The sequence below is a fragment of the Elephantulus edwardii genome, unplaced genomic scaffold (assembly GCF_000299155.1).
Source record: "Elephantulus edwardii isolate Elephantulus edwardi_28Jun2011 unplaced genomic scaffold, EleEdw1.0 scaffold00121, whole genome shotgun sequence".
Classification (NCBI taxonomy): Eukaryota; Metazoa; Chordata; class Mammalia; order Macroscelidea; family Macroscelididae; genus Elephantulus; species Elephantulus edwardii.
This window is the reverse complement of record NW_006399871.1, coordinates 4607485-4627076: the sequence shown is the minus strand read 5'-3', so window position 1 is coordinate 4627076 and position 19592 is coordinate 4607485. Positions and strand designations below refer to the sequence as shown.

The window sequence follows — 19592 nt, the reverse complement described above, 5'->3', positions numbered from 1 at the left end:
CACAGGAATGGTGAACAAACACAAAGGTTTGTGGACACAGGAATGGTGAACAAACACAAAATGCTGTGCAAACTACACCCTCTCCTCAAGCAGTTCTTTGAGTCTGGTAAAATAATGGGTTCTCCCAACTTTTTTATGAGGTAAAATAAGAACTAACAGTATTTCTAAGAAGCTAGCTGGCCTGGAAGAGTTTTCAGGGACCAGCTTCTGGAGGCAGAGATGGGACCCATTTTTCTTGCCATCTCAGCTCTGCCTCTGGTTCTCTAAGTACAGGTGGGCAGCCAACCTCTTCTAAAGTACGATCTGCTGGGGGTTTAGGAGTGCTACAGACCTCATGCGAAAGAACACTGAGTCATACTATGAAGAAGTAATTCCTTTTTCAATTCGCTTTCAATACTACTTGCATCAAAAAGAAAGCCTCAAGCTCGTGTTAATGTATTTTTAGCAGCTCTTTGGTGTCTGTGTTTGGAAAACATTGAGTCTTGCTAACAAGCACTCAGAAAAAAACATGGTGCACCGCAGCAGGGGCCTGACCTTGGTCTCTGGTGGCCTGGGGCCCAGGCTGTGTAGGGCTGGACTCCCCCTGGCTGTTGCCTGAGCCAGTGCTGTCTGGAGAGCCCGGGCTCCCGCTGAGCCTCGTGAAGCAGGCCCGGCAGCAGCGCTCCTTCTTGCCGCTGGGCTTGGTCAGGATGTAGTTGTTGCAGCAGTAGTAACAGAAGACACGGCCGCACATCCTGGGAAGGAAACAAAGGTGGGCCATGAGGGTGAGGGACGGGCTGCGGGGCCCATGTGCTGTTACCACACAGAGCTCTCTGCTGGGCTTCGGGGGGCTCCCAAAACACCTGGCTTTGTTGTTGATGTTAAGGGCCTATGTTCGTACTGACCCTATGAACGAAAGACCTGGACACCTGTATAACTTTCGTCCTTTCTCCGGGTTCATAGGGTTTCCAGAGGCAAGCTATTGTGGAAGTGGATATCACTCCTGCTTCCAAGCTTGTTTTAATCAGGAGCTCCACCAAACACTGTCCACCATGGGTGACCATTCTTGCATTTGACATGCCAGTGTCACAGTGTTCGGCTTCACAGCAACCATGAGTTACCGCTGTACAGCAAGTGGACAGACCAGGGCTATACGACCTAGAAGAATGTTTCACCAAAAATAAGTACTGATCTCTCTCTATGCTGCTGTTGTTGTTGACCTGGCTTTAAGGAGCATTTTATATAGTTTTTTATAAAATTCTAACAAAGCAGCCATCTTGGTAAAGATTAGGAGAAAGGGAAATTTACTTCCTGGAGTTTTAGGAGGCAGGAAGGGGAAATGTGTGACTGAGCCCAACTCCCCTCAGACTGTGACACAGGTGAGTCCTCCTCACTGCAGGGGCTAATGGTTTCATAGAGAACCAGAGCCCTCACAGACCTCCATGCACCCACAGCCCCAACCCAAGGTTCACTCTGACCTTTCCCAGCTGGGCCAGGGAAGAGCCTGAGCTCCGCCTGGGCATCTCTAAGGAAGTCTCGCCCCTCCTCTGGCTGAGTTCCATAATGCCCTTTCCCCTCGAATCCCTTCAGGCTGGGAGGTGGCCAAAGGGTTACTGGTTTCACCCAATCTCTGTGGGTTCCCCACAGCACTCCCAACCCCTGCCAGCTCTTTATTAAACTCTCTCCAACACATCATTTCGGGGCCCCTTGTGTCCTGCTAGGACCCTGACCAGTATGGCTTGTTGGTCTGTTCCCTTAAAAACCAAAAAGCAACGTGCTTTTGTGCTTTCCCTGGGCAGGTGACCAGGGCACAGAGACCTAGCCTGCGTCCTCCTGCAGAGCCTGCGTGGCGTCAGGGGTCCCGGGCTGCCCACTCACCTGCAGTGGTGTCGCCGCACCATCCAGCCAAACTCCCGCTTGCAGTCCAGGCAGTGGCTGGTCTCTGCGTCCCCGACACACTTCTCCTCGGCACTGAGCTTCTGCTGGAATTCCAGGGCATCTGACTTCTGCCAGAGAGCATCCTTGTCCCTGGGGTAAAACCACATTGGAAGGGAAAAAGAACTTGTGAAAACCAGAACTGTGCCTGGTTGGCTTCAAAAGATGACCTGCAAAATTTCCCAACCCACTGAAGGAGAACTTCACCTTCACCTTGGCAACAGTTCCCACCGCCACGTGCCTGCACGACACCCCAAGAGTTAGCATAGTCCTTTCGGGCTGCAGGCTCTAAAGTGGAACGTGCTCTGTTAGGTGTCTCCAGAGCTCAGGCCTTGTTAGCTCCAAGGTCACCAGGATAATGCCCTTTACTAACAAGTTTAAGCTGTGAAGTGCCAGCACAAAGTCTGTATGCTATAAGCGCAGGGATCACAATGTACCCCTGTTTCAATCTTTCTTGAGCTCAGGGTCTGCTCTATTTTTAAGGTTTGTTCACTTAATAACCTGCCATTGAAGAAGATCAAAGATTTCTAAGCCTAAATGCCTGACTGGGCCTGTCCTCCACGTTTCCTTTCAATGAGGATGGGATGTAACTTTCTAATAAATCTGTCTTCACTTTTTACAGTCAAAAAACAACAACAATAATTTCTGACTAGATGTCAACCTGAGTTTGTGTGGCTACTCTGGGAAGCCAGGCTGAACGAGGTCCAAGCATGCCTGTTGCACCAGGGATGCTGTGTACAGAGACTTGCTAACTTCTAATGGGGATTGGGGGGGCTTGTGTTTTCTGATGGGGAAGGATTCTGCTCTTTGCCACATGACCTCTAGCCAGCCTGCTCCGAGTGTTGAAAGGGCCCTGGAGAGACGCCAGACACTGATGACGGAGCACAGAGCTACTAGGTCCTCAGGGAAATTGGTTCTGTGACTGGGACTCTAAATCAACCATAAATCTATATCAATATAATCAGGCCTTTCTCTTAAATAAAATAGGCAGGACATGGAGTGATTGTTTTATGCAATCAAGTTGTCAGAAGGCAGGAAGTCTTATTCTCTGAACCAGCTTCATTCTGCCGCTGGTCTGCGCCTCCAGTTCCTTCTGTCCCAGGAGGACAGGCACACACCTGGGAGGGTGGGAATGCGCACAGGGTTTCCACATATATCACACACGGTGGTCAGATCTCAGGCCACAAGTGCCTCAAGTTTCGGGTTTGCAAGTAGAGTTTTTGGGGTTGGGTGATTTTTTTTGTTCAACTTCATTTTGTCTTTTTATTCTGATCCTTTTATTATATAACCATTAATCCAAGTAGACTTTTTAAACTTCCAGTTAATAATTTTTTTATTTTGTGTGTACCATCAAATCAGATCTGACTGGTACAGGAGGAGATTGTCCCTCCTTCTCCAGCAGAGCTTCTGATGGATTTGAACTGCACACCTCTGGGACTGCAGTGCAGCTTCTTGCCAGAAGGCCACCAGAGCTCACCTTAACTATGATTTTTACATTGCCCCTTTTTAACTCCCAGTGAGTTATCATTAGGGAGATCTGGTGGCCTAGTGATAAGGAACTAGGTTGCCAATCTGAAGGCATAAGGTTTGAGTCCACCAGTTGCTCCACAAGAGAAAGATGGGCGATCTCTCCTTCTGTGCAATTTACAGCCTCTGAAAACCCACCAGAGGGTCAGCTATGTGTCGTTCCAGCTCAACGATAAACAACAACAAACACTGAATTAGTAGGGAGCTCTGGTGGCCAAGTGACAAGGAGTGACATTGCCAACACAAAGGCAGGTAGTTCGAATTCACCAGCTACCCAGTGGCAACATGGGAGAAAGTTGGGCAATCTCCTCACTGGCAATTTACAGCCTTTGAAAACTTGCTGGAGAGTCAGCTATGAGTTGGTTCTGACTCAATGCTACATAACAATAACAAGGATGAGTACAGAACTCACGTGGCACAATGATTAAACACTCAGCAGATGACCAGAAGGTCAAAGGTTTGAATCCACCCAGAAGTGCCAGAAGTAAAGACCTGGTAATCTGCTCCTGTGAAGATTACAGTCCAGGAAGCGCTGTGAGTGATTTACTCTGTTACACAGCATGGCTATCTGTTGGGAATCCACTTGATGGCAACAACAAAGTGCTAGTAGATCTACACACACGGCTTCCACACAGCAGCCAAACATCAGAAAGAGGGGGCTAGCTAGATATCATGAGGCTCCCAAAGGAGAGAGGCAACACGATCAGTCCCTAAAGCACTCTTGCCAAAATGTGGAACCCAACTCTGAAAACATTGGGGTTCTCCCCTCTCCCTCATGATGCCTGGACTCCACGCCCAGACGTTCTGATCTAGTTGGTATTTCAAACAGAAACCAAAAGAAACCTCTTCAAGATATTCTCATGAGTAGCCAGAGTTGAGAATCCTACTTCTGACTATCAACGCAGAGCAAATAAAAGACACTGCCGGGAAGCAACCTGCAAAATTTAGGCCCTGACAGGCTCCACCCAATGAATGGTCTGGATTCTTAAAGAACAAATGGTAAAAAAAACCAGAAGAAGAGACATGGGGGTTAATCCATAGATAAAAAAAAAAATTCTTAAGAGATACTGTTAATTGCAGTACATGGATCTAATTTAGATTTTGATTGTTAGAACAAACTATAGGGGGAAGTTTAGGGCAATTGCATAAATTAGAAACTGGCTAAATACTTGGTATTAAGGAATTCTCCTTCACTTAAAGTCCTAGTGATACTGTGGTGTTTAATATGAAGAGTCATTTGCCATAAAGAGGCTCAGAGTGAAAGATCTGTGGGTGAGATGTTATCATATCTAGAATTAGCTTCACAATAATTGTGGGAGGTGATGGAAATGTGGGGAAAGTACAGCTGGTTCAAGACTGGCCAAAACTTGGATGATGATGAACTTGGGTGATGGGTACAAGGGTGTTCATGAAGCTATTCTATTTTTGTAGATTTTTAACTTTCCATGGGGGGAAAAGTTTAATAACTTTCCAAGATTTATAACTGGAATATTTCATTTTTTAAAAAAATTTACAGTTCCTCCGTCTCTTGCAAAAGCAATCTGTCCCTCTGGCCTGGTGCCTAGGTGACCGCAGTGGGCTGGGCCAGGCTGCAGCTGTGCTCTTCAGTTAGCAGTTCACGGCCTCCTGCAACAGCGCCAGGCAGCCCAAACATATCAACTGGAGGCTGGGACACCCAGCACTAGGAAAAGGAGGACGTGGGGGGAGGAATGGGACTCCTGGAGAAGTGGACTAAGGAATGAGACATTTCTCTCAAGATTTGAAACCTCATTCCTCATCGCTATTGCGGCCACGCACAAGGAGACTTAAATAAGTGTGCACCAAGTGAAACCCCCAACCTTGAGGGGCACACGATGTGAAAAGGGAACCACCGGACACAGCTGTACGTGGCCTGCGCAAACCCGGGATGAGGCCCTCAGTGACAAGGCGACTGTGCCCACAAAGGCTGGAGGAGCCAGGGAAGCACCTCCTCGACAGGAGCCTTTCGGGAACAGCTGTGCTGGGTCAAGGAGGACAGCCGTGGCAAGGCCTCCGGCCACTCACCTGAGCAGCTCGATCAGCCGCTCCTCCAGGTACTTCTTGGTGTTGTTCAGGTCGTCCAGGTCGGCGAGCATCTTCTGGTCATTCTTCTCCCGGCTCGTGGCCTCCTCACAGAGTCTGTTGTAACGCTCCTGGAACTCGGCTGAGGCTTTGGCAAGATCCTCCTGAGTCCTGGTGAAACGGGGGTACATTCTCTTGAGTTTCATCACTCCCAGCTTCTCCCAGGTCTCTGTGCTGACTCCCCAGTGCAAAGGGGGTGCCTGCTGCCTTTCCCAGTAGGGGGAACCCCTTTAGCACTAAATGCTCATAGTTATTCACTTACCTCCTGTGTAAGACCCCCTGCCATGCACCATCCCCACTGCCATGCACCATCCCCACCCCGATTCTCTTAGCTCATCAGCTGCAAGGAAAACTCTGGGCAATCAGTGGGCCTCAGCTTGCTAGGAATGGACCAGCTGAGTCTGTTCTGAAAACTCTGGAACCACACGGCCTGCGATCCCATCCCCCTGCGTGGTCGCTTACATGCCATGATGTGACCTGGGAAAGCCCTTAACTCCCGGGTCTCACTTCAGTCACCTACAAAACAGGGATCTACACCACCTTCCCAAAACTGTTTGAAGGATTAAATGGATAAACATACATACACAACGTATTTAAAATAGTGCCTAGAGCATGTTAAAACTTAAAAAAAAAAAATCCAACAAACCAACAAACAAAACTCTCATTGCCGTAGAGTCAGAATCAGTTCAGAGCTAAGCTTGCAGCAGGTTTTATAAACTGTGTACAGCAAGGTTTTGGAGGCTGTCAACTGCCCGGAAGAAGAAGGTCCATCTTCTCCCTGCATGGTCGTAGGTGGATTCAAATGACCAGAGAGGCTCTGCCTTTGGGTCAGCTGTCAATAGTCTGAACTCACCAGCCACCCCACAGGAGAAACAGGCGGCTGTGTGCTTCTGTTAAGATCTGTATGTGGCCTTGGAAATCCTACGGAGCGGCTTTCTTTTCGTCTTATGAGTCAGAATCGACTGGATACCAGTGGGTTTGGTATGTTTGGCTATTATTATTATTTTCTTTTATGTCCTTGTGATTTTGCTGAAGTGCTGATGCTTGTTCCTGGGCTGTCCTACGCCCTGCCTGAGATAAGCAAACAGAATGAAGAAAGCAGGTTCTTACTGCCTGGAGGGCGGCAACGGGCTGGTTGGCAGGCTCCAGCAGGCACGCTCCTGCCTCGAGCTTCCTGCGCTGTGGTTTTCCTTGCAAGTGGACTTCTTTCCTTCACTATGACCGACTCTAAATGACCGTGCACTAACGCCCCCTTCGCTAGCAGCCCTCAGTGGCCAGATAAGGGGACGGTGAAACTAACCTTTTCAGGCTTGCCCGCAGGGCAATCTCTTCCTTCTCCTTCTTCAGAATGACTTTCTGGCACATTGAAAGATGGTCGCTGGTGCGTCTCAGCTTCTCTCCCGTATCTTTCTGGGCGGCCTGACACAAAGCATCAGGGAGAAGACATTCAGCCTGCAGAAACTCTTACAGGATGTCCCAGAGGGACTGGCATGCCATCAGCCCCATCTGCTGGGTCACTAAAACGTAGGGTCTTGTTTGGATTACTTTATGTTCAAGAGGCCCAGAAGCTCTGCTACACACCTGTTGGGCTGTGGCTCACTCTGTTGCAGTGGGGGGAGGGGACAGCATGTATGAGATGCTCTGGGTCAAAGGGGACTGGGGACGCGTGTAGGGGCGGCAGGGCCAGTGCTCATTGGGACTGTTCTGAAGACTGTGCTACCTCTGCTCAGGTCAGAGCCACAAAGAGAACACCTAAAAAGATGGTCCAGATGGACAGTTCTTTTCATAAGAAACAAAGGCTAGGTGAAAAACCCGGCTGGCGGCCCCAGACAGGTGTCCAAGGAGTGGAAGGGGTCATCATCCAGTGTGATTATAGCTCCGGCTTGGGAACTGTGAGGCCTACAGGGAACTCTCATACATGGGACAATGAAAACCAAGGTAGGTGTAACATGACCACACAGTGCGAGTGGGAACCACCCCCAGCCGGCGGCCAGCGTGCCAGGCCTCCCCGTGCCCATCCGGACGCACAGACCACACGCCTACCGTCATCTTCTCCACGGCCTCCTCGGCAGCCTGCAGCTTCTGGCCTTGCTCCGCCAGCTGGCTGCTGAGGCTTTTACACTCTTCTCCAGCAGCCTGGGGAGGGGAAAAAAGGGGTCCATGGGAGTGCAGGCTATGCTCTGAGGCTCCCTCAGCCCCATCTCCAAATGGGAACAAACACCAAGCTCTCTTCCCCACTTCGCTTGGCTCTACCAGGGTTTTAAAATCAGAGGCCTCAAAAGACCCCACATGGCATTTAATGGTAAAACATCCACTTTTTAAATATTGGCGACTAAAAAACAAACAAACAAAACCTCTGTGTGGCTCAAACTTGTTTGCAAAGAGTTTCTTTCTGGGCTAAGACACCATTCTCCAACGTTCTATTCCGAACTCCCCTGCAAGGAGAGATGCTACTTTGACCTATGACAGTAGGACAGGGTAAATGGTGGGTCCACCCAGGACATCCGTGGGCCCTCGCCTGTCTCACTGCCAAAGGTACAACCTCTCACAACCTCCTCAACCCCCCAAGGCCCTGCCCCAGGGAGGCAGGTGGAGCTCAATGGCTGGGGCTGGGTTACCTTGAGCTTGTTCTGATAGTCCATGATCTCAGCGCTCAGCTGGAACTTGAGGGTGTCGAGCTCCTGGTGGGCCACCTCCTCGAGGCCCTGGGCCTGCTGCTTGGCCTGAGCCAGCTGCGCCTGCAGGCCACTCAGTGAGCTGGCTGCCTCTTCGGCTGCCTTCAGCTTCTCCTGCAGGCTCTTCTTCTCGTGCTGCAGCCCGGCCACCTGGCGCTCCAGGTCCTCTCGCTCCCGAAAGATCCTCTCTCTGGTGTCCTGGAGCTCCTGGGTGGCAAGGGCCAGGGCCTCCTCCACCTGCTGCTTCTCCGCGGTCAGGGCGCAGACCTGGATGCCGAGCTCGGCGGTGTCTGTGTGGGCCCGGTGCAGCTGTTCCTGCAGCTCAGCATGCTCCCGCCGGGCATCCTCGGAGCCCTGTTTGGCCTGGGTCAGCTCCTCCTGCAGGGCCCGGAGCACCTCTCCCTTCTGCTGGGCCTCGCTGGCCCTCTGCTCTTGCAGCACTCCCTCGCGCTCTGAGCACTGCAGCAGCTCCTGGACGTGAGCCCGATTGAGGGCTTCGTTCTGTTCTTTCAGCTGCTGCACGAGAGCCTTGTGCTCCCCCAGGAGCACCTCGGCCACGCTCAGCTGGCTCTGCGCCTTTGCTTGCTCATCCAGGGCTATCCTGAGCTTGGCTTGGAGGTCCACCACCTCAGCCTTCATCCGCTGGGCCTCGCCCTGATGAACCTCCAGCTGCATCTGAGACAGAGCCAGCTGAGATGCCAGCTCGTGGGGCGCATCTTCTTGGCGTGGGCTAAGCCCCTGTTGGTCTTTCTCTGCGGTCAGGTCCTGGACTGGCTGGGTCTGCTGGTGGCACTGGCTCTTAAGATCCTGGAGCTCCCGGTCCCGGGCCTCTGCCAGCTGCCGGCACTGCTCGGCCTCTTGGCGCAGCTGCTGGCACTCATCCTCCTTGCTTTGCAGGGCGGCATCCTTCTCAGCCACTTTGGCCTTCATGACTTCCTTGGCCTTCTTCATGGCCAGGAGGCTCGCCTCCATCTGGTCACCCATGAGCCGGATGCTGGCCTGCTCGGACTCCAGGGAGGTCAGAGAGCCCTGGATGGCCGCCTCCCGCTGCTGCAGTGCCTCATAGTCGGCCTGCAGGGCCTGCAGCTTGCCCTCCAGGAGCTGGTTGCGCTCAACGACTCTCTGGAGCTCCTTCTCGAGCGCCTTGTTGGCCTGCTGGAGCTGCCCCTCCTGGTCTCCCTGGGCATCACCGGGCTGGCCCTTCTGTGGGTCCTTGTGCTCCTTCAACTTCTCACAGGTCTGTGGCTGGGAAGCCCGAGTCGCACCTCCATCACCTGCGACAGGCAGCTCTGGGCTCAGCTGCATAGCCAGCCGCTCCAGTGTCACCACCTTCTGGAAGAGGTGGTCTTTGTCTCGGATGAGCTCCCTCCTCTCCTGCTCCAGGTCGCTCATGTGCTGGTTCGCGTGGGCCATCTGGGTCTCCAGGAGCTGCAGCTGCTTTGTCAGGGACTGGACCTCCTGCTCCAGCAGCTGCCTCTCCTCGCGCCCCTTGCGTTCCTCAGCCCTCGACGTGGCCAGGTCTTCCTCCAAGGTGCTCAGGTGAGCCAGCGCTTCCTGCAGATGGCGCCGGAGCTGGGCGATTGTCTCCCCCTTCCTCACCAGCTCTTCGCGGAGTGGGACGCTCTCCTTCGCCAAGAGTTCAAGGCCAGCCTGGGCTTCCTCTTTGAGCTGCAGCAATTTGGTCAGTTGCTCCAGCTGGGCAGTCTGCATCCTATTGAGCTCCTGGACCTTGGTGCTCTCCGCCTCCAGGGCTTGAAGCTTCTCCCCCAGCTCCTTGATCACCGTGGCTGAGTCAGGGGGCAGGGACGCCTCCTGTTCCATCACGCCCTTGGTGGCGTCGGACTTGGGCACGGCTCTGGTGAGCCAGTCCGAGACGCTGGCCAGCTGTTGGGTCTTCTCAGCCAGGGAGTCCCGTGTGGCTTTGAGCTCCTGTTTGAGCGGCTGCAGCACGGACTCGAGCCGCTGCACGGCGGACTGGTAATCCTCCTTCTCTGCTGCGCCCAGCTCCAGGGCCTGCAGGCACTTGAGAAGCTTCTGCATGGTGCTCTCCGCGGCTTGGGTGGCCTCGCACTGCTTCTGGAGCTCAGTCACCAGGCCCTTGAGGCGGGCGTTCTCCTCGGCGGTGGCGCACCTCCGCTCCCTCTCCATCTGCAGCTGCTCTCCCTGAGAGCAGATGGTGACCTTGAGGTCATGGTTCTCCTTGTTGAGCTGCTTGATCCGCGCCTGCAGCTGCCTCTCCAGCAACTCCAACTGGTCCAGTTCTAGCCGCATCTCCTCTATCCCCTCCAGGTTTTCGCTGCTTACGGAGCTGTTCAGATCTGTGGTGGAGGCCATCTCCTGAGTCTAGGGAGGAAAACACACACAAAAACTGAGCGGTTTGAGGATGAAACACAACAGCTATCTGGAAAAGCCTCAAACAGCAGAATCCAAAATACAGGAATTTTGTGACCTGAGGTTAGTCTGACGTGCTGTTAATTCAAAGGAACTTTGTCCAAGGCACCCGCCATAAAGACAGTCACCAGTGCTCTCCAAAAGCCGGGTGCCACATTTGTGTGGTCCAAGGAGACACACTTGCAGCTCTGTTCCAGCCTCCTCTGTTGCTGTTGTTAGGTGTTATCCAGTCAACTATGACTCACTGCAACCCTACGAAGAACAGATCTGAACTCTGCCAAGAATGAGTGTTGGTTCTGAGAGAAACTAAGTTATATGTAAAATTAGCATTTATCTATAGCATGTACCAGTTTGGAGGGTCATGTGTGAAGCAGTTGGAATCTGGAAGGTGGGTGCTCTCGTTTTGGGGAGGGTCAGATGTGGACAGTTTGGTTGGGGTTTTTTTTTTTTATTCACAGTCAGGTGTGAGCTGATGGGATTTGCTGGATTTATCTATCAATGAGCTGTGGGCTGGAAGCCTCTTGGTTTAGAGTCAACCAGGATCTGGTGGGTGGGCCTGAGATGAACATTCTTTTAAGTGATACAGCACTGGTCTGTCAATTTGCTGTACTGAGGTAATATGGGGTTGCTGTTGATGCTGAACACTGTGCTACTGCTGTGTCAAATGCCATAATGGTTACCCATTGTGTACAGTGTTTAGTGGAGCTCCTGGATTGATGCGGGTTTGGAAGCAGGAGTGGCATCTATTTCCTAAATCACATGCTTCTGGAAATTCTATGAACATAGAGAAATGATGCTAGTTATAGTACAGGGTTCAGATCTTTTGTTCACAGGGTCACTATGAGTCATGCTTCTAGACGGCACCTAACAACAACAACATTGCATGTACCAGATCTACAACTCCTGTCATGATTAAGCTATAAAAGGGTGAAAGATTAATCTTTTTTATTCTTAAGGCACTAGCATTCCTCTACTCCACCCTGCACTTTTCTTCCCTATTATTTTTTCCTTCTATTTTTTTTTAAATTTTATTTTATTAATTTTAATGAACATTTTACAGAGATTTTGGATTTCCATTCATTCATTGTTGCACTTTTCTCCCTGCCCAGTCCTCCCCCTTTTCCTATTATTTTTGAGAATATGGCACCAATTTTTGAGAACTGTAGACCAATTCAAGTTTCTACATGGCCAATTTCGTGACACCGATTTCATTATCCAGAATTATACAACAACTCTCACCTTTTTCAGAGCCGCTCCGCCCTATTAACATAAACTCACTGGCCCCAAGTTCCCTATCTGATCTCTTAAATTGTTATTGTCAATCTGATCCCACAGTTATTAAAAACAAACAACCCGTCATGCTCAAATGCACAAAACAAACCTTCTGAACTAGTTATGCTAAACGACCATTTGATTTTAGGATGACTTTGGGGTATTGTTTGTTTAAGATTTCAAGATTATCTTAGGACCATCGTTTCAGCGGTTCATCTATCCTCCACCAGCTCAAGCAAAGTCTAGAGTTGACAAGAATTTGAAATTCTGCCTTGCTTGGCTCTTTGATCAGAATTCTTGGATGGGTCAAAATGTTCAGGAGTAGTAGTGTCTTGGCACCAGCCTAGTTCTTCTGGTCTCGGGCCATGGAGGCCAGTTAGCCACCTTGTCCCCATGAACTGGCTCTCTCACTGCCTTGAGTCTGAGCCCGCTCACAGCTGAGCCTCCATTAGTTTTCCAATGCTGTCAACCAAACAGGAGGAGACTGGCCATTTTTTTTTTCTCCTGCCGAGCCACTGGTGGATGTAAAAACCCAGAGAAGCCTGGCCTTTGGGTTACAGTGCAACCTCTCTATGCACGGTGCCACCAGAGCTCCTACACTCTCCACAGTTTCCTCTTCTACCTGACTCTCCTTTCTTTGCTGCTCCAGGTGTACTGACACCAAGTGTTGTGTTCTAATGCTTCTTAAGAACACTTTTATTGCTGATTAATAGTAGTCTTTCGCACAAGACTATAAATAGCTACCATGATCTGGTCACATTTCTAACAAAATTAACCAAACTAACTGCCCAAGCCAAGTCCTTCAGCACTGTGCGTGCTCACCGTCATTCCATCCCACCCCCCCACCCCCGGGCACCTCCAGAGACAGCACTTTACAGATGATGAGCTGAAACTCATGAGGTTAAGTCACCTGCCCTGGGCCATACAACTTGTAGGTGACAAAGTCAGGATGTGACTCCGTGGTTTTGAATCACAGAGTTGAAACTGCTTCTTTTAAATGCTTTTAGAAGAATTTAGTTTTAAAAGGGCCTAAATCTTTGGTAGTAAAAATAAAGGCTCCAGGAAATTATGGGGATAACCTAGGGCTTCAATTGTTCTATTTAAAACAAGTTAAATGTCTAACATCACCTTGAGTTGCTAGGGAAAAGGAGAGAAGCTGGTCGGCAATCTAAGGAGGAAATCTTGGCCTCTGTGGCATTACCTGCAGGTAGTTGCTCACCAAGCTGTTCATACTGGAGCTTCGACTGGGGGCTCTCCACAGGGAAGCAGAGGTGCCAGGAGCCACGGTCCTCCTATGGGGCCACAGAGCAGACATGCCACGTTCAGAGCAGGAAATCACCCAGGCCTGGGCGCACACACGCACCACCAGGGAGGCTTGGGTAGTGGCTAGAGAACCAGGTGGTGGCGGGGAGGCCACTGCTTTCCCAGACAGTGTGTAAGACAGCAACATTCAATGACCCCTATTAAAGAGCACACTCACGTGGGCCTGTGACAGGCAGATTCTACTGCTAAAATTCACCATGGCTTTCTTTCCACTGTGAACCATCACCCCTTCAATTAACTGAAGGTGTACTTCCCAGATTGGGGTTTAAATGTTAGCTGAACTGGGCTGTTTGCTAGTAAGGAAAAAGTAGCAGTCAAATTATTTTATAAAGATCATACTGTAACTAAGGGCTCATGGCCACTGCTTTGTATCACACAAATATTTACAATGTAGCTAGAAGACCTGCTTCCAGCTCATGTAACTATACTGGACAGCACAGATGTGGAACAGTTCTCTCCTACAGAGCTTCTATTCTATAGTACTAATCTAGAATAAGAACTTCTTGCATGATAACTGTCATTTTGCAGGAACATTTCAAACCAAACGCGGTCTTACTTCATCAGAATCTTCTCCTTAATTAAAAATAGTATTGAATTTTAAAATCTGGTTGTTTCTCCAGCCCAGCAATCCCGCTGCTCAAGTATCTTCTCTAAAGACAGTCACATCACGCACTAAGCGGCAGAAGATAATGCTCTCTGCAGTACTGGTACAGCAGGAAGAGTCAAACCAACAGAACCCGATCACTAAGGAAAGAGATTAACTAGCGATTTGCTTGTACAACAAGCAATCAATTATAACATGGGTTGGCAATCTTTAATTGTAAAGAGCCAGATATGAAATATTTTAGCCACGGGGCTCTCTCTACTGGAACTACTCAACTCTCCCACTACAAAACGAAAATGGTCATAGATGATATGTAAATGAATTAGCAAAGTTGTGTTCCAAATAAATGTTGTTATTTATTTAGGCAGTTAGACTGCGGCCCTAGTTTTCTGACCCTTTGCTTGGTGTCTACAAAATGTCTGGTGTAAACACTGATGATCTAAAACAAAGTTACAATGAAAAGCAAGATGTAAAAAGGACAGCTATCTCATAATTCAATATACATAAAATTTTAGGACATATGCAAAATAAAACTATCCATATATCCATATGCGTATAGCTATCAATGAATATAAACATCTAATAAAAACATCCAGAAATGGCATATAGCAGTAACAGAGCCTCTAAAGGAGGAAGGACGGTGGTGTGTGTTCCCAACCCTGATGTGCACAGTTCAAATTCACCAGTCGCTCCACAGAAGAAAGGTGGGTGTAATCTCCTGCGCAATTTATTGCTTCTGAAAAAAAGCCACTAGAAAGTCAACTGTGAGTTGGTTTTGATTGGATGGTGCTCAAAACAACTAGAACAAAACCACTAAATTCCATAGGAACCAGGTTGAAGATTGATGGCATCCCACTGATTTTGGCTTTAAAATAAGTAATGACAGTGAGAGATCCTAAATGACTGAATGAAATAACAAGCCACAGGTCTATATGGATGTATATAAGTAACCAGATGCACTTCCATATTCCAGAATGTCAATTGATAATGTGAAAAGAATAATACAAGTAGAAAACTACTGTTTGAGCACTGTTATGATAATAACTGCCTCAAGAATTATCAACAGATTCTAAAACCAGTGGAAAAGACTTAAGACAAACAGGATAATAACAATCTTAAGAGGGTCTCTCTAGAAGAGAAACATTACTTACAAAAGGATGAAACAGTAGCTTTATAAAAACCTTGAAAGTACTGTTTTAACCAAGTGATTGTGGTTAACCTTGCTAGTTGAAACAAGTCAAGGCCAAGTGCTTCCGCTGAGAAGGAAAGAGGGTCATATCTGAGGTAATCTTGCCAAAAATATTGACCCTCAAACTAGAAACGAGGACACACTCCAATTAGTAAACATTTTACAAAATAACTGGCTTGGGGCTATTAAAAACGTTCAAGTCATGAAAGACAAAGGCTGAGAAACTTCTAAATTAAAGGACATCAGAGAGATATAACAATTTACAGCAACGCGTGATCCTGGATTGAATCCTGAGTACAAACCATTTTTTCATTCTATCACAGACATTAATGAAATAACTGGAGATATTTAGATTAGGGTTGTTGGTTAGGTACCAAACTTAGTCTCCTGATTTCCACAATTGGACTGAGGTTATATGAGACGTGGTCCTAGATTTCAGGAAACAGACAATGAAACGAGGGAATAAAAAGCAGAAGCAAGCAAACAGCAGACAGGCCTATAAGCTGAACAGTAACACTAGTAATGGGAAGAACCCTCAATAAAACCCAAAGGGTGGTATTTGCACAAATAAAAAGCTCAGAACAAAGACAGAACAGGAACTTAAGACATGAGATCCCAGGGAGGGGCTGGAAGAGTTCTGCTCTTACCAAACTATGTGTATAAACTGTTAAATGGAAAACTAAACTACACTATGAACTTCCACTCAAAAGTCAGTAAAAATGTTACAAAAAGGGAGCAGGAGCAGTAAGTAAAAAAAAAAAAAAAATCAAGCCTGCAACTTACTCTCAAAGGATTTAGGAAAGGAAACTCCCATGTCTGCACACAGAGACAAATGAGAAAAGGACTATGGAAGCCAACACAAAGGACTGAGGAATTGGGGTGAAGGCTTTATGGGCAGTATTTCTGCAATGCTCTATAATTCTGAAGCTATTTTGAAATGAAAACTTTTTTCAAAATCCATCTGTAGTAAACAAGGCAAAATGTTAGCAGTTCCGTCCTAGAGGTTGGTATGCGGGTACTCTCTCTAGAGATGAAATAGTTTCTAACAAAGACATTAAGACTTGGCACTAATTAACAGAGACCTTGACAAAACCAAGAACACTGGCCTCAAGTCTGGCCAAGTTCAGTGCCCGACCTGCTGCCCTAGCTGCGGCATTGTGGGCAAGTTCCTCCCCTTTCCAAGCCCGTTTCCTCAGTGGTTCCCTCTTGCAGGAAGGTGTAAGGCTATTCTACTTGATGTGGAATGCACAACAGCTCAATGACCTCAACAAAGAAAAAGGAAAAACCTTTCCAGCATGAGGATAAGCTGTGGCTTGTATTCATTCTCAGCCTGTAACAACACTCAGTAACAACACTGTAGGAACACAGATAAGAGAAGGTCAGGTTTTCCCCTGTTCCCGCTTCCATACCAACAAGTCATCTTAAAATAAATAAATGAATGAATGAATAAATGAATGAATGGAAAGAAACCCCAGGTGTTGCATATGCATCTTCACTACCTCCTGCTACCTGGTTTAAACTACCACAGGCTGGAGCCTCCAGATGTCCTTATTAAATACTGTTCAACTGTCTGTGAAACTAACAGGCATAAAAGTCACAATGTCATTTACTTTATAAGTAAAACTGCTTTGAATAGACTGATTGTGAATTTCAAAAACCTTAAGTCCTTCTCCCTCTTGTCATTTAAATAAATGAAGCAATTCTCCAAAGTACCTGGCAAACGTCGGCCATGCAGAATCCAAGTCATAGCCCCTCGACACCAGGTCAAACTGCACCTCGGTCAGCTCATAGAGCAGGCCCACAATCTCCGAGTTCAGCTTTGGCTTCAGAAACGGACTTCTTGCATAGTACCAGTCACTGCGGCGAAAAAAAACAAAACACAAAACCAACCCTGTAACATTTGTGAATTACAAAAGTTGTAAAGAGAAGGAAAGAGTGCATTTATCTGTTTTATCCAGCATGGCTCTGTCTTATAAAACTCCAACTTTTACTAAATTAATGGCACAAGAAAACATCAATTTGATTCTCCCTATAGGAGCCTATTAACTCTCAAATAAACGTGCTCTTCTTCAAAGAAGTTAGTGTAATGGCCTCAATTCAGGCAAGTGATTCTGCTGCCCGGTCATGGGAGAAATCCAGGAGCCTTTTAGGGTGACCAGTGGGGTCTGTCCACTAGACTTGGCACCAGGGACACTTCACCCACCAAGGAAAACTGCCTGGCATCAGAGATGGGAGGCCTGTACCCAAGCTCCAGCTCCAGGGCAAGATCAGTGGAGCCCAGAGAAAGGCACTCTGGTCTCTGAGCCTTGTTTATCTCAACTGCCAGACTCAGAGCTACCTGCCCCGGCTGTGTCAGGGAAAGCATAGAGTGACAATGCAGGTGTAGGAGGACCGCGCACAGGGCCAGCTGTGGCACCTACAGGTGACGTTTCTGTATCTGCCCGTACTACTACTCAGGAAGGGACTTGAGTTCCTTCAGTTCATGGCAGGATGGTGCTGGTAGACGCCACTGCCATCACATACCCACCTGGTGATTTTGGTATTCATGAAGCACTGCTGTAAGGTGTCTGCCAGCCTCTGGTGCACCAAGGAGTAGCGAAGAAATGCTCTTCCTCTGCCCAGAGATGTTCGGATCTGGAAAAGGCACAGTGTGCAACCATGAACCATTAGTCTAACTCCAAATACGGATCTCAGGGCTGTGTGGATGATTTAATTTAAGGGGAGAGGGGAAGGAACCACAACAGAAAACATCACCCAATTCTACTCTAAGCGTGTATTTGACTCACACCCCTCCAAGAACACTTTCGATCATGCTGTCACATACAGTGAGCCCTGATGTCCATGGACTGATTAGGGGTCTTTTCCTGAAAATAATCTATACACGAACAAACACATCAAAGAAGATACATTCCTGAAAGGCTCCCCCAAAACCTGACCTTTGAATCCTCCCAGAATGCCATTCTCTCCTCCATCCCACAGGAATCTCTAGGCCTGGAATCGGCTACAGAACTGGCTGATCTATATGTAAAATAAAACCCAGAGGCAAATGAAATGCATCCCATGCTAGGAAAGATCTGGAGGAGTAAGAGGAGGTCTCAGTATGGCTAATGCCTGGCGTGGAGAGGAAAGTGCAGGAAGGGGGCCTAGGCAGCGTGGCCGGAACTCTCCCGGAGAAGAGAGACAGAAAGGGGAAAGGCACTTAAAGAGGTGGAGATTTTGGAGATATTTTGCAGCTTGCAAAACTGCCTTCTCCGAGTCCTATGAAACCATCACATAAAATCCATTTATCTGTCAGCTCTTTGCTAATTGGAGTCTTTGGCATATTCAGTGCATCACCAACTCAGTCCCCGAGGCTGTCATCTCAGAACATCCCCATCCCACTGGGATAGTAATAAAAAAAGGTGGATGCAGGTCTATTCCTGGAATTCTGAAGAGAAAAAGGCACAGGGAGATGAGAGCAGCTCTGTCTTCCAAACCTCCCCCCATAGTGCCCACCAGTATCAAATCAGCTCAAACAAGACGGAACTGGGACTTGTGAGGTTTAAATTCACCTCTCAAAATGTAACTTTGAAACAGGTTTCTGGAAGGTTGTCCTGAGGGAGGTACATTGTGTGGTCAGAGAAAACAGGGCTCTGCCGACTTTGGGAACATGACTGTCAAACGGATGGGTAACGGGCAGACAGTGAAGATGTGTGATGTGCTTCCCCGTGAGGACCCTTACTCCCAGAAAGTCCAGATCCCACCCCACCTACCACGATGATACTACCATGCATCCCTGTTCTGTCAGGATCTGGTTCTTAGTGGAATAGAGGCAGGACCTGAACCCTTCCTATCCCTTCAGAGGTTTCCTGAGAGGCACAGACACTTTGCAATTGCCTATTAAACCTAAAGGTTGGCAGTTCAAGCCCATCCAGCGGTACTAGAGGAGCCTGGCCTGGTGACCTGCTTCTGTTAAGATTCTAAAAGGTAGTTTTATTCCGTAACATAAGTCAAGACTTGACAGCAATGGGTTTTACGTAGCAGGGGAGAGGGTGGCGGTGGTTTGACCCAAGACTGGTCTAACCCCTTTCCTCTCTCACACATACTATTAAGATGCCAGCGAATGCACTGGCCAGACAGGCATCAGCATGTTAATGGAAGTGGAAAAATTCCAGTACAGCTCCTTTTAGTTCATGCTTACATCTCTCCTTGTTGCTGACTCAAAGAAATGATACCACAATATAAAACAGGTTTGAAAAACAAAGCAAGGTGTGAAACCTCATGAACTACAAAAGCTGCTAAGACTTCTCTCCACGTGAATTTTGTGGGCTTTGGCTAGACCCAGAAACGAAGGTGGCAAGCACCCTGACCTGCCAATCTTGTAACAACAACAAGGTCATGGCTGCTGAGAGCCGATCTGGACAGATGCCGTGAAGAGAATCCTGACAACATTTCTATGTCCAAATACCTTCCCACTCATGATGAAGATGAGAGCAAAGATTTGGTGGTGGCAACCAAGAGGTTCAGGCAGCTGAGCCAGAGAGCAAGACACTATGAGGTCAAGTGTGTGGCTCATACACGTACACACATACACACGCATACCCTCAGGATTTCATAA

At 48.3% G+C, this 19592-nt stretch overlaps 1 protein-coding gene across 1 annotated transcript in view; it reads right to left on the bottom strand.

The window, feature by feature from the left end:
* Positions 1-19592, bottom strand: part of FYCO1 (FYVE and coiled-coil domain containing 1) — a 72278-nt gene that overhangs the window by 39705 nt on the left and 12981 nt on the right. Inside the window, exons 4-12 of the mRNA XM_006893047.1 lie at positions 17523-17629; positions 16709-16852; positions 13081-13171; positions 8160-10559; positions 7585-7677; positions 6842-6960; positions 5485-5652; positions 1858-2007; positions 535-734 (exon numbers count right to left, since the gene is read on the bottom strand). Of these exons, the coding sequence (XP_006893109.1) occupies positions 535-734; positions 1858-2007; positions 5485-5652; positions 6842-6960; positions 7585-7677; positions 8160-10559; positions 13081-13171; positions 16709-16852; positions 17523-17629 (3472 nt within the window). The remainder of the gene's footprint in view (positions 1-534; positions 735-1857; positions 2008-5484; positions 5653-6841; positions 6961-7584; positions 7678-8159; positions 10560-13080; positions 13172-16708; positions 16853-17522; positions 17630-19592) is intronic.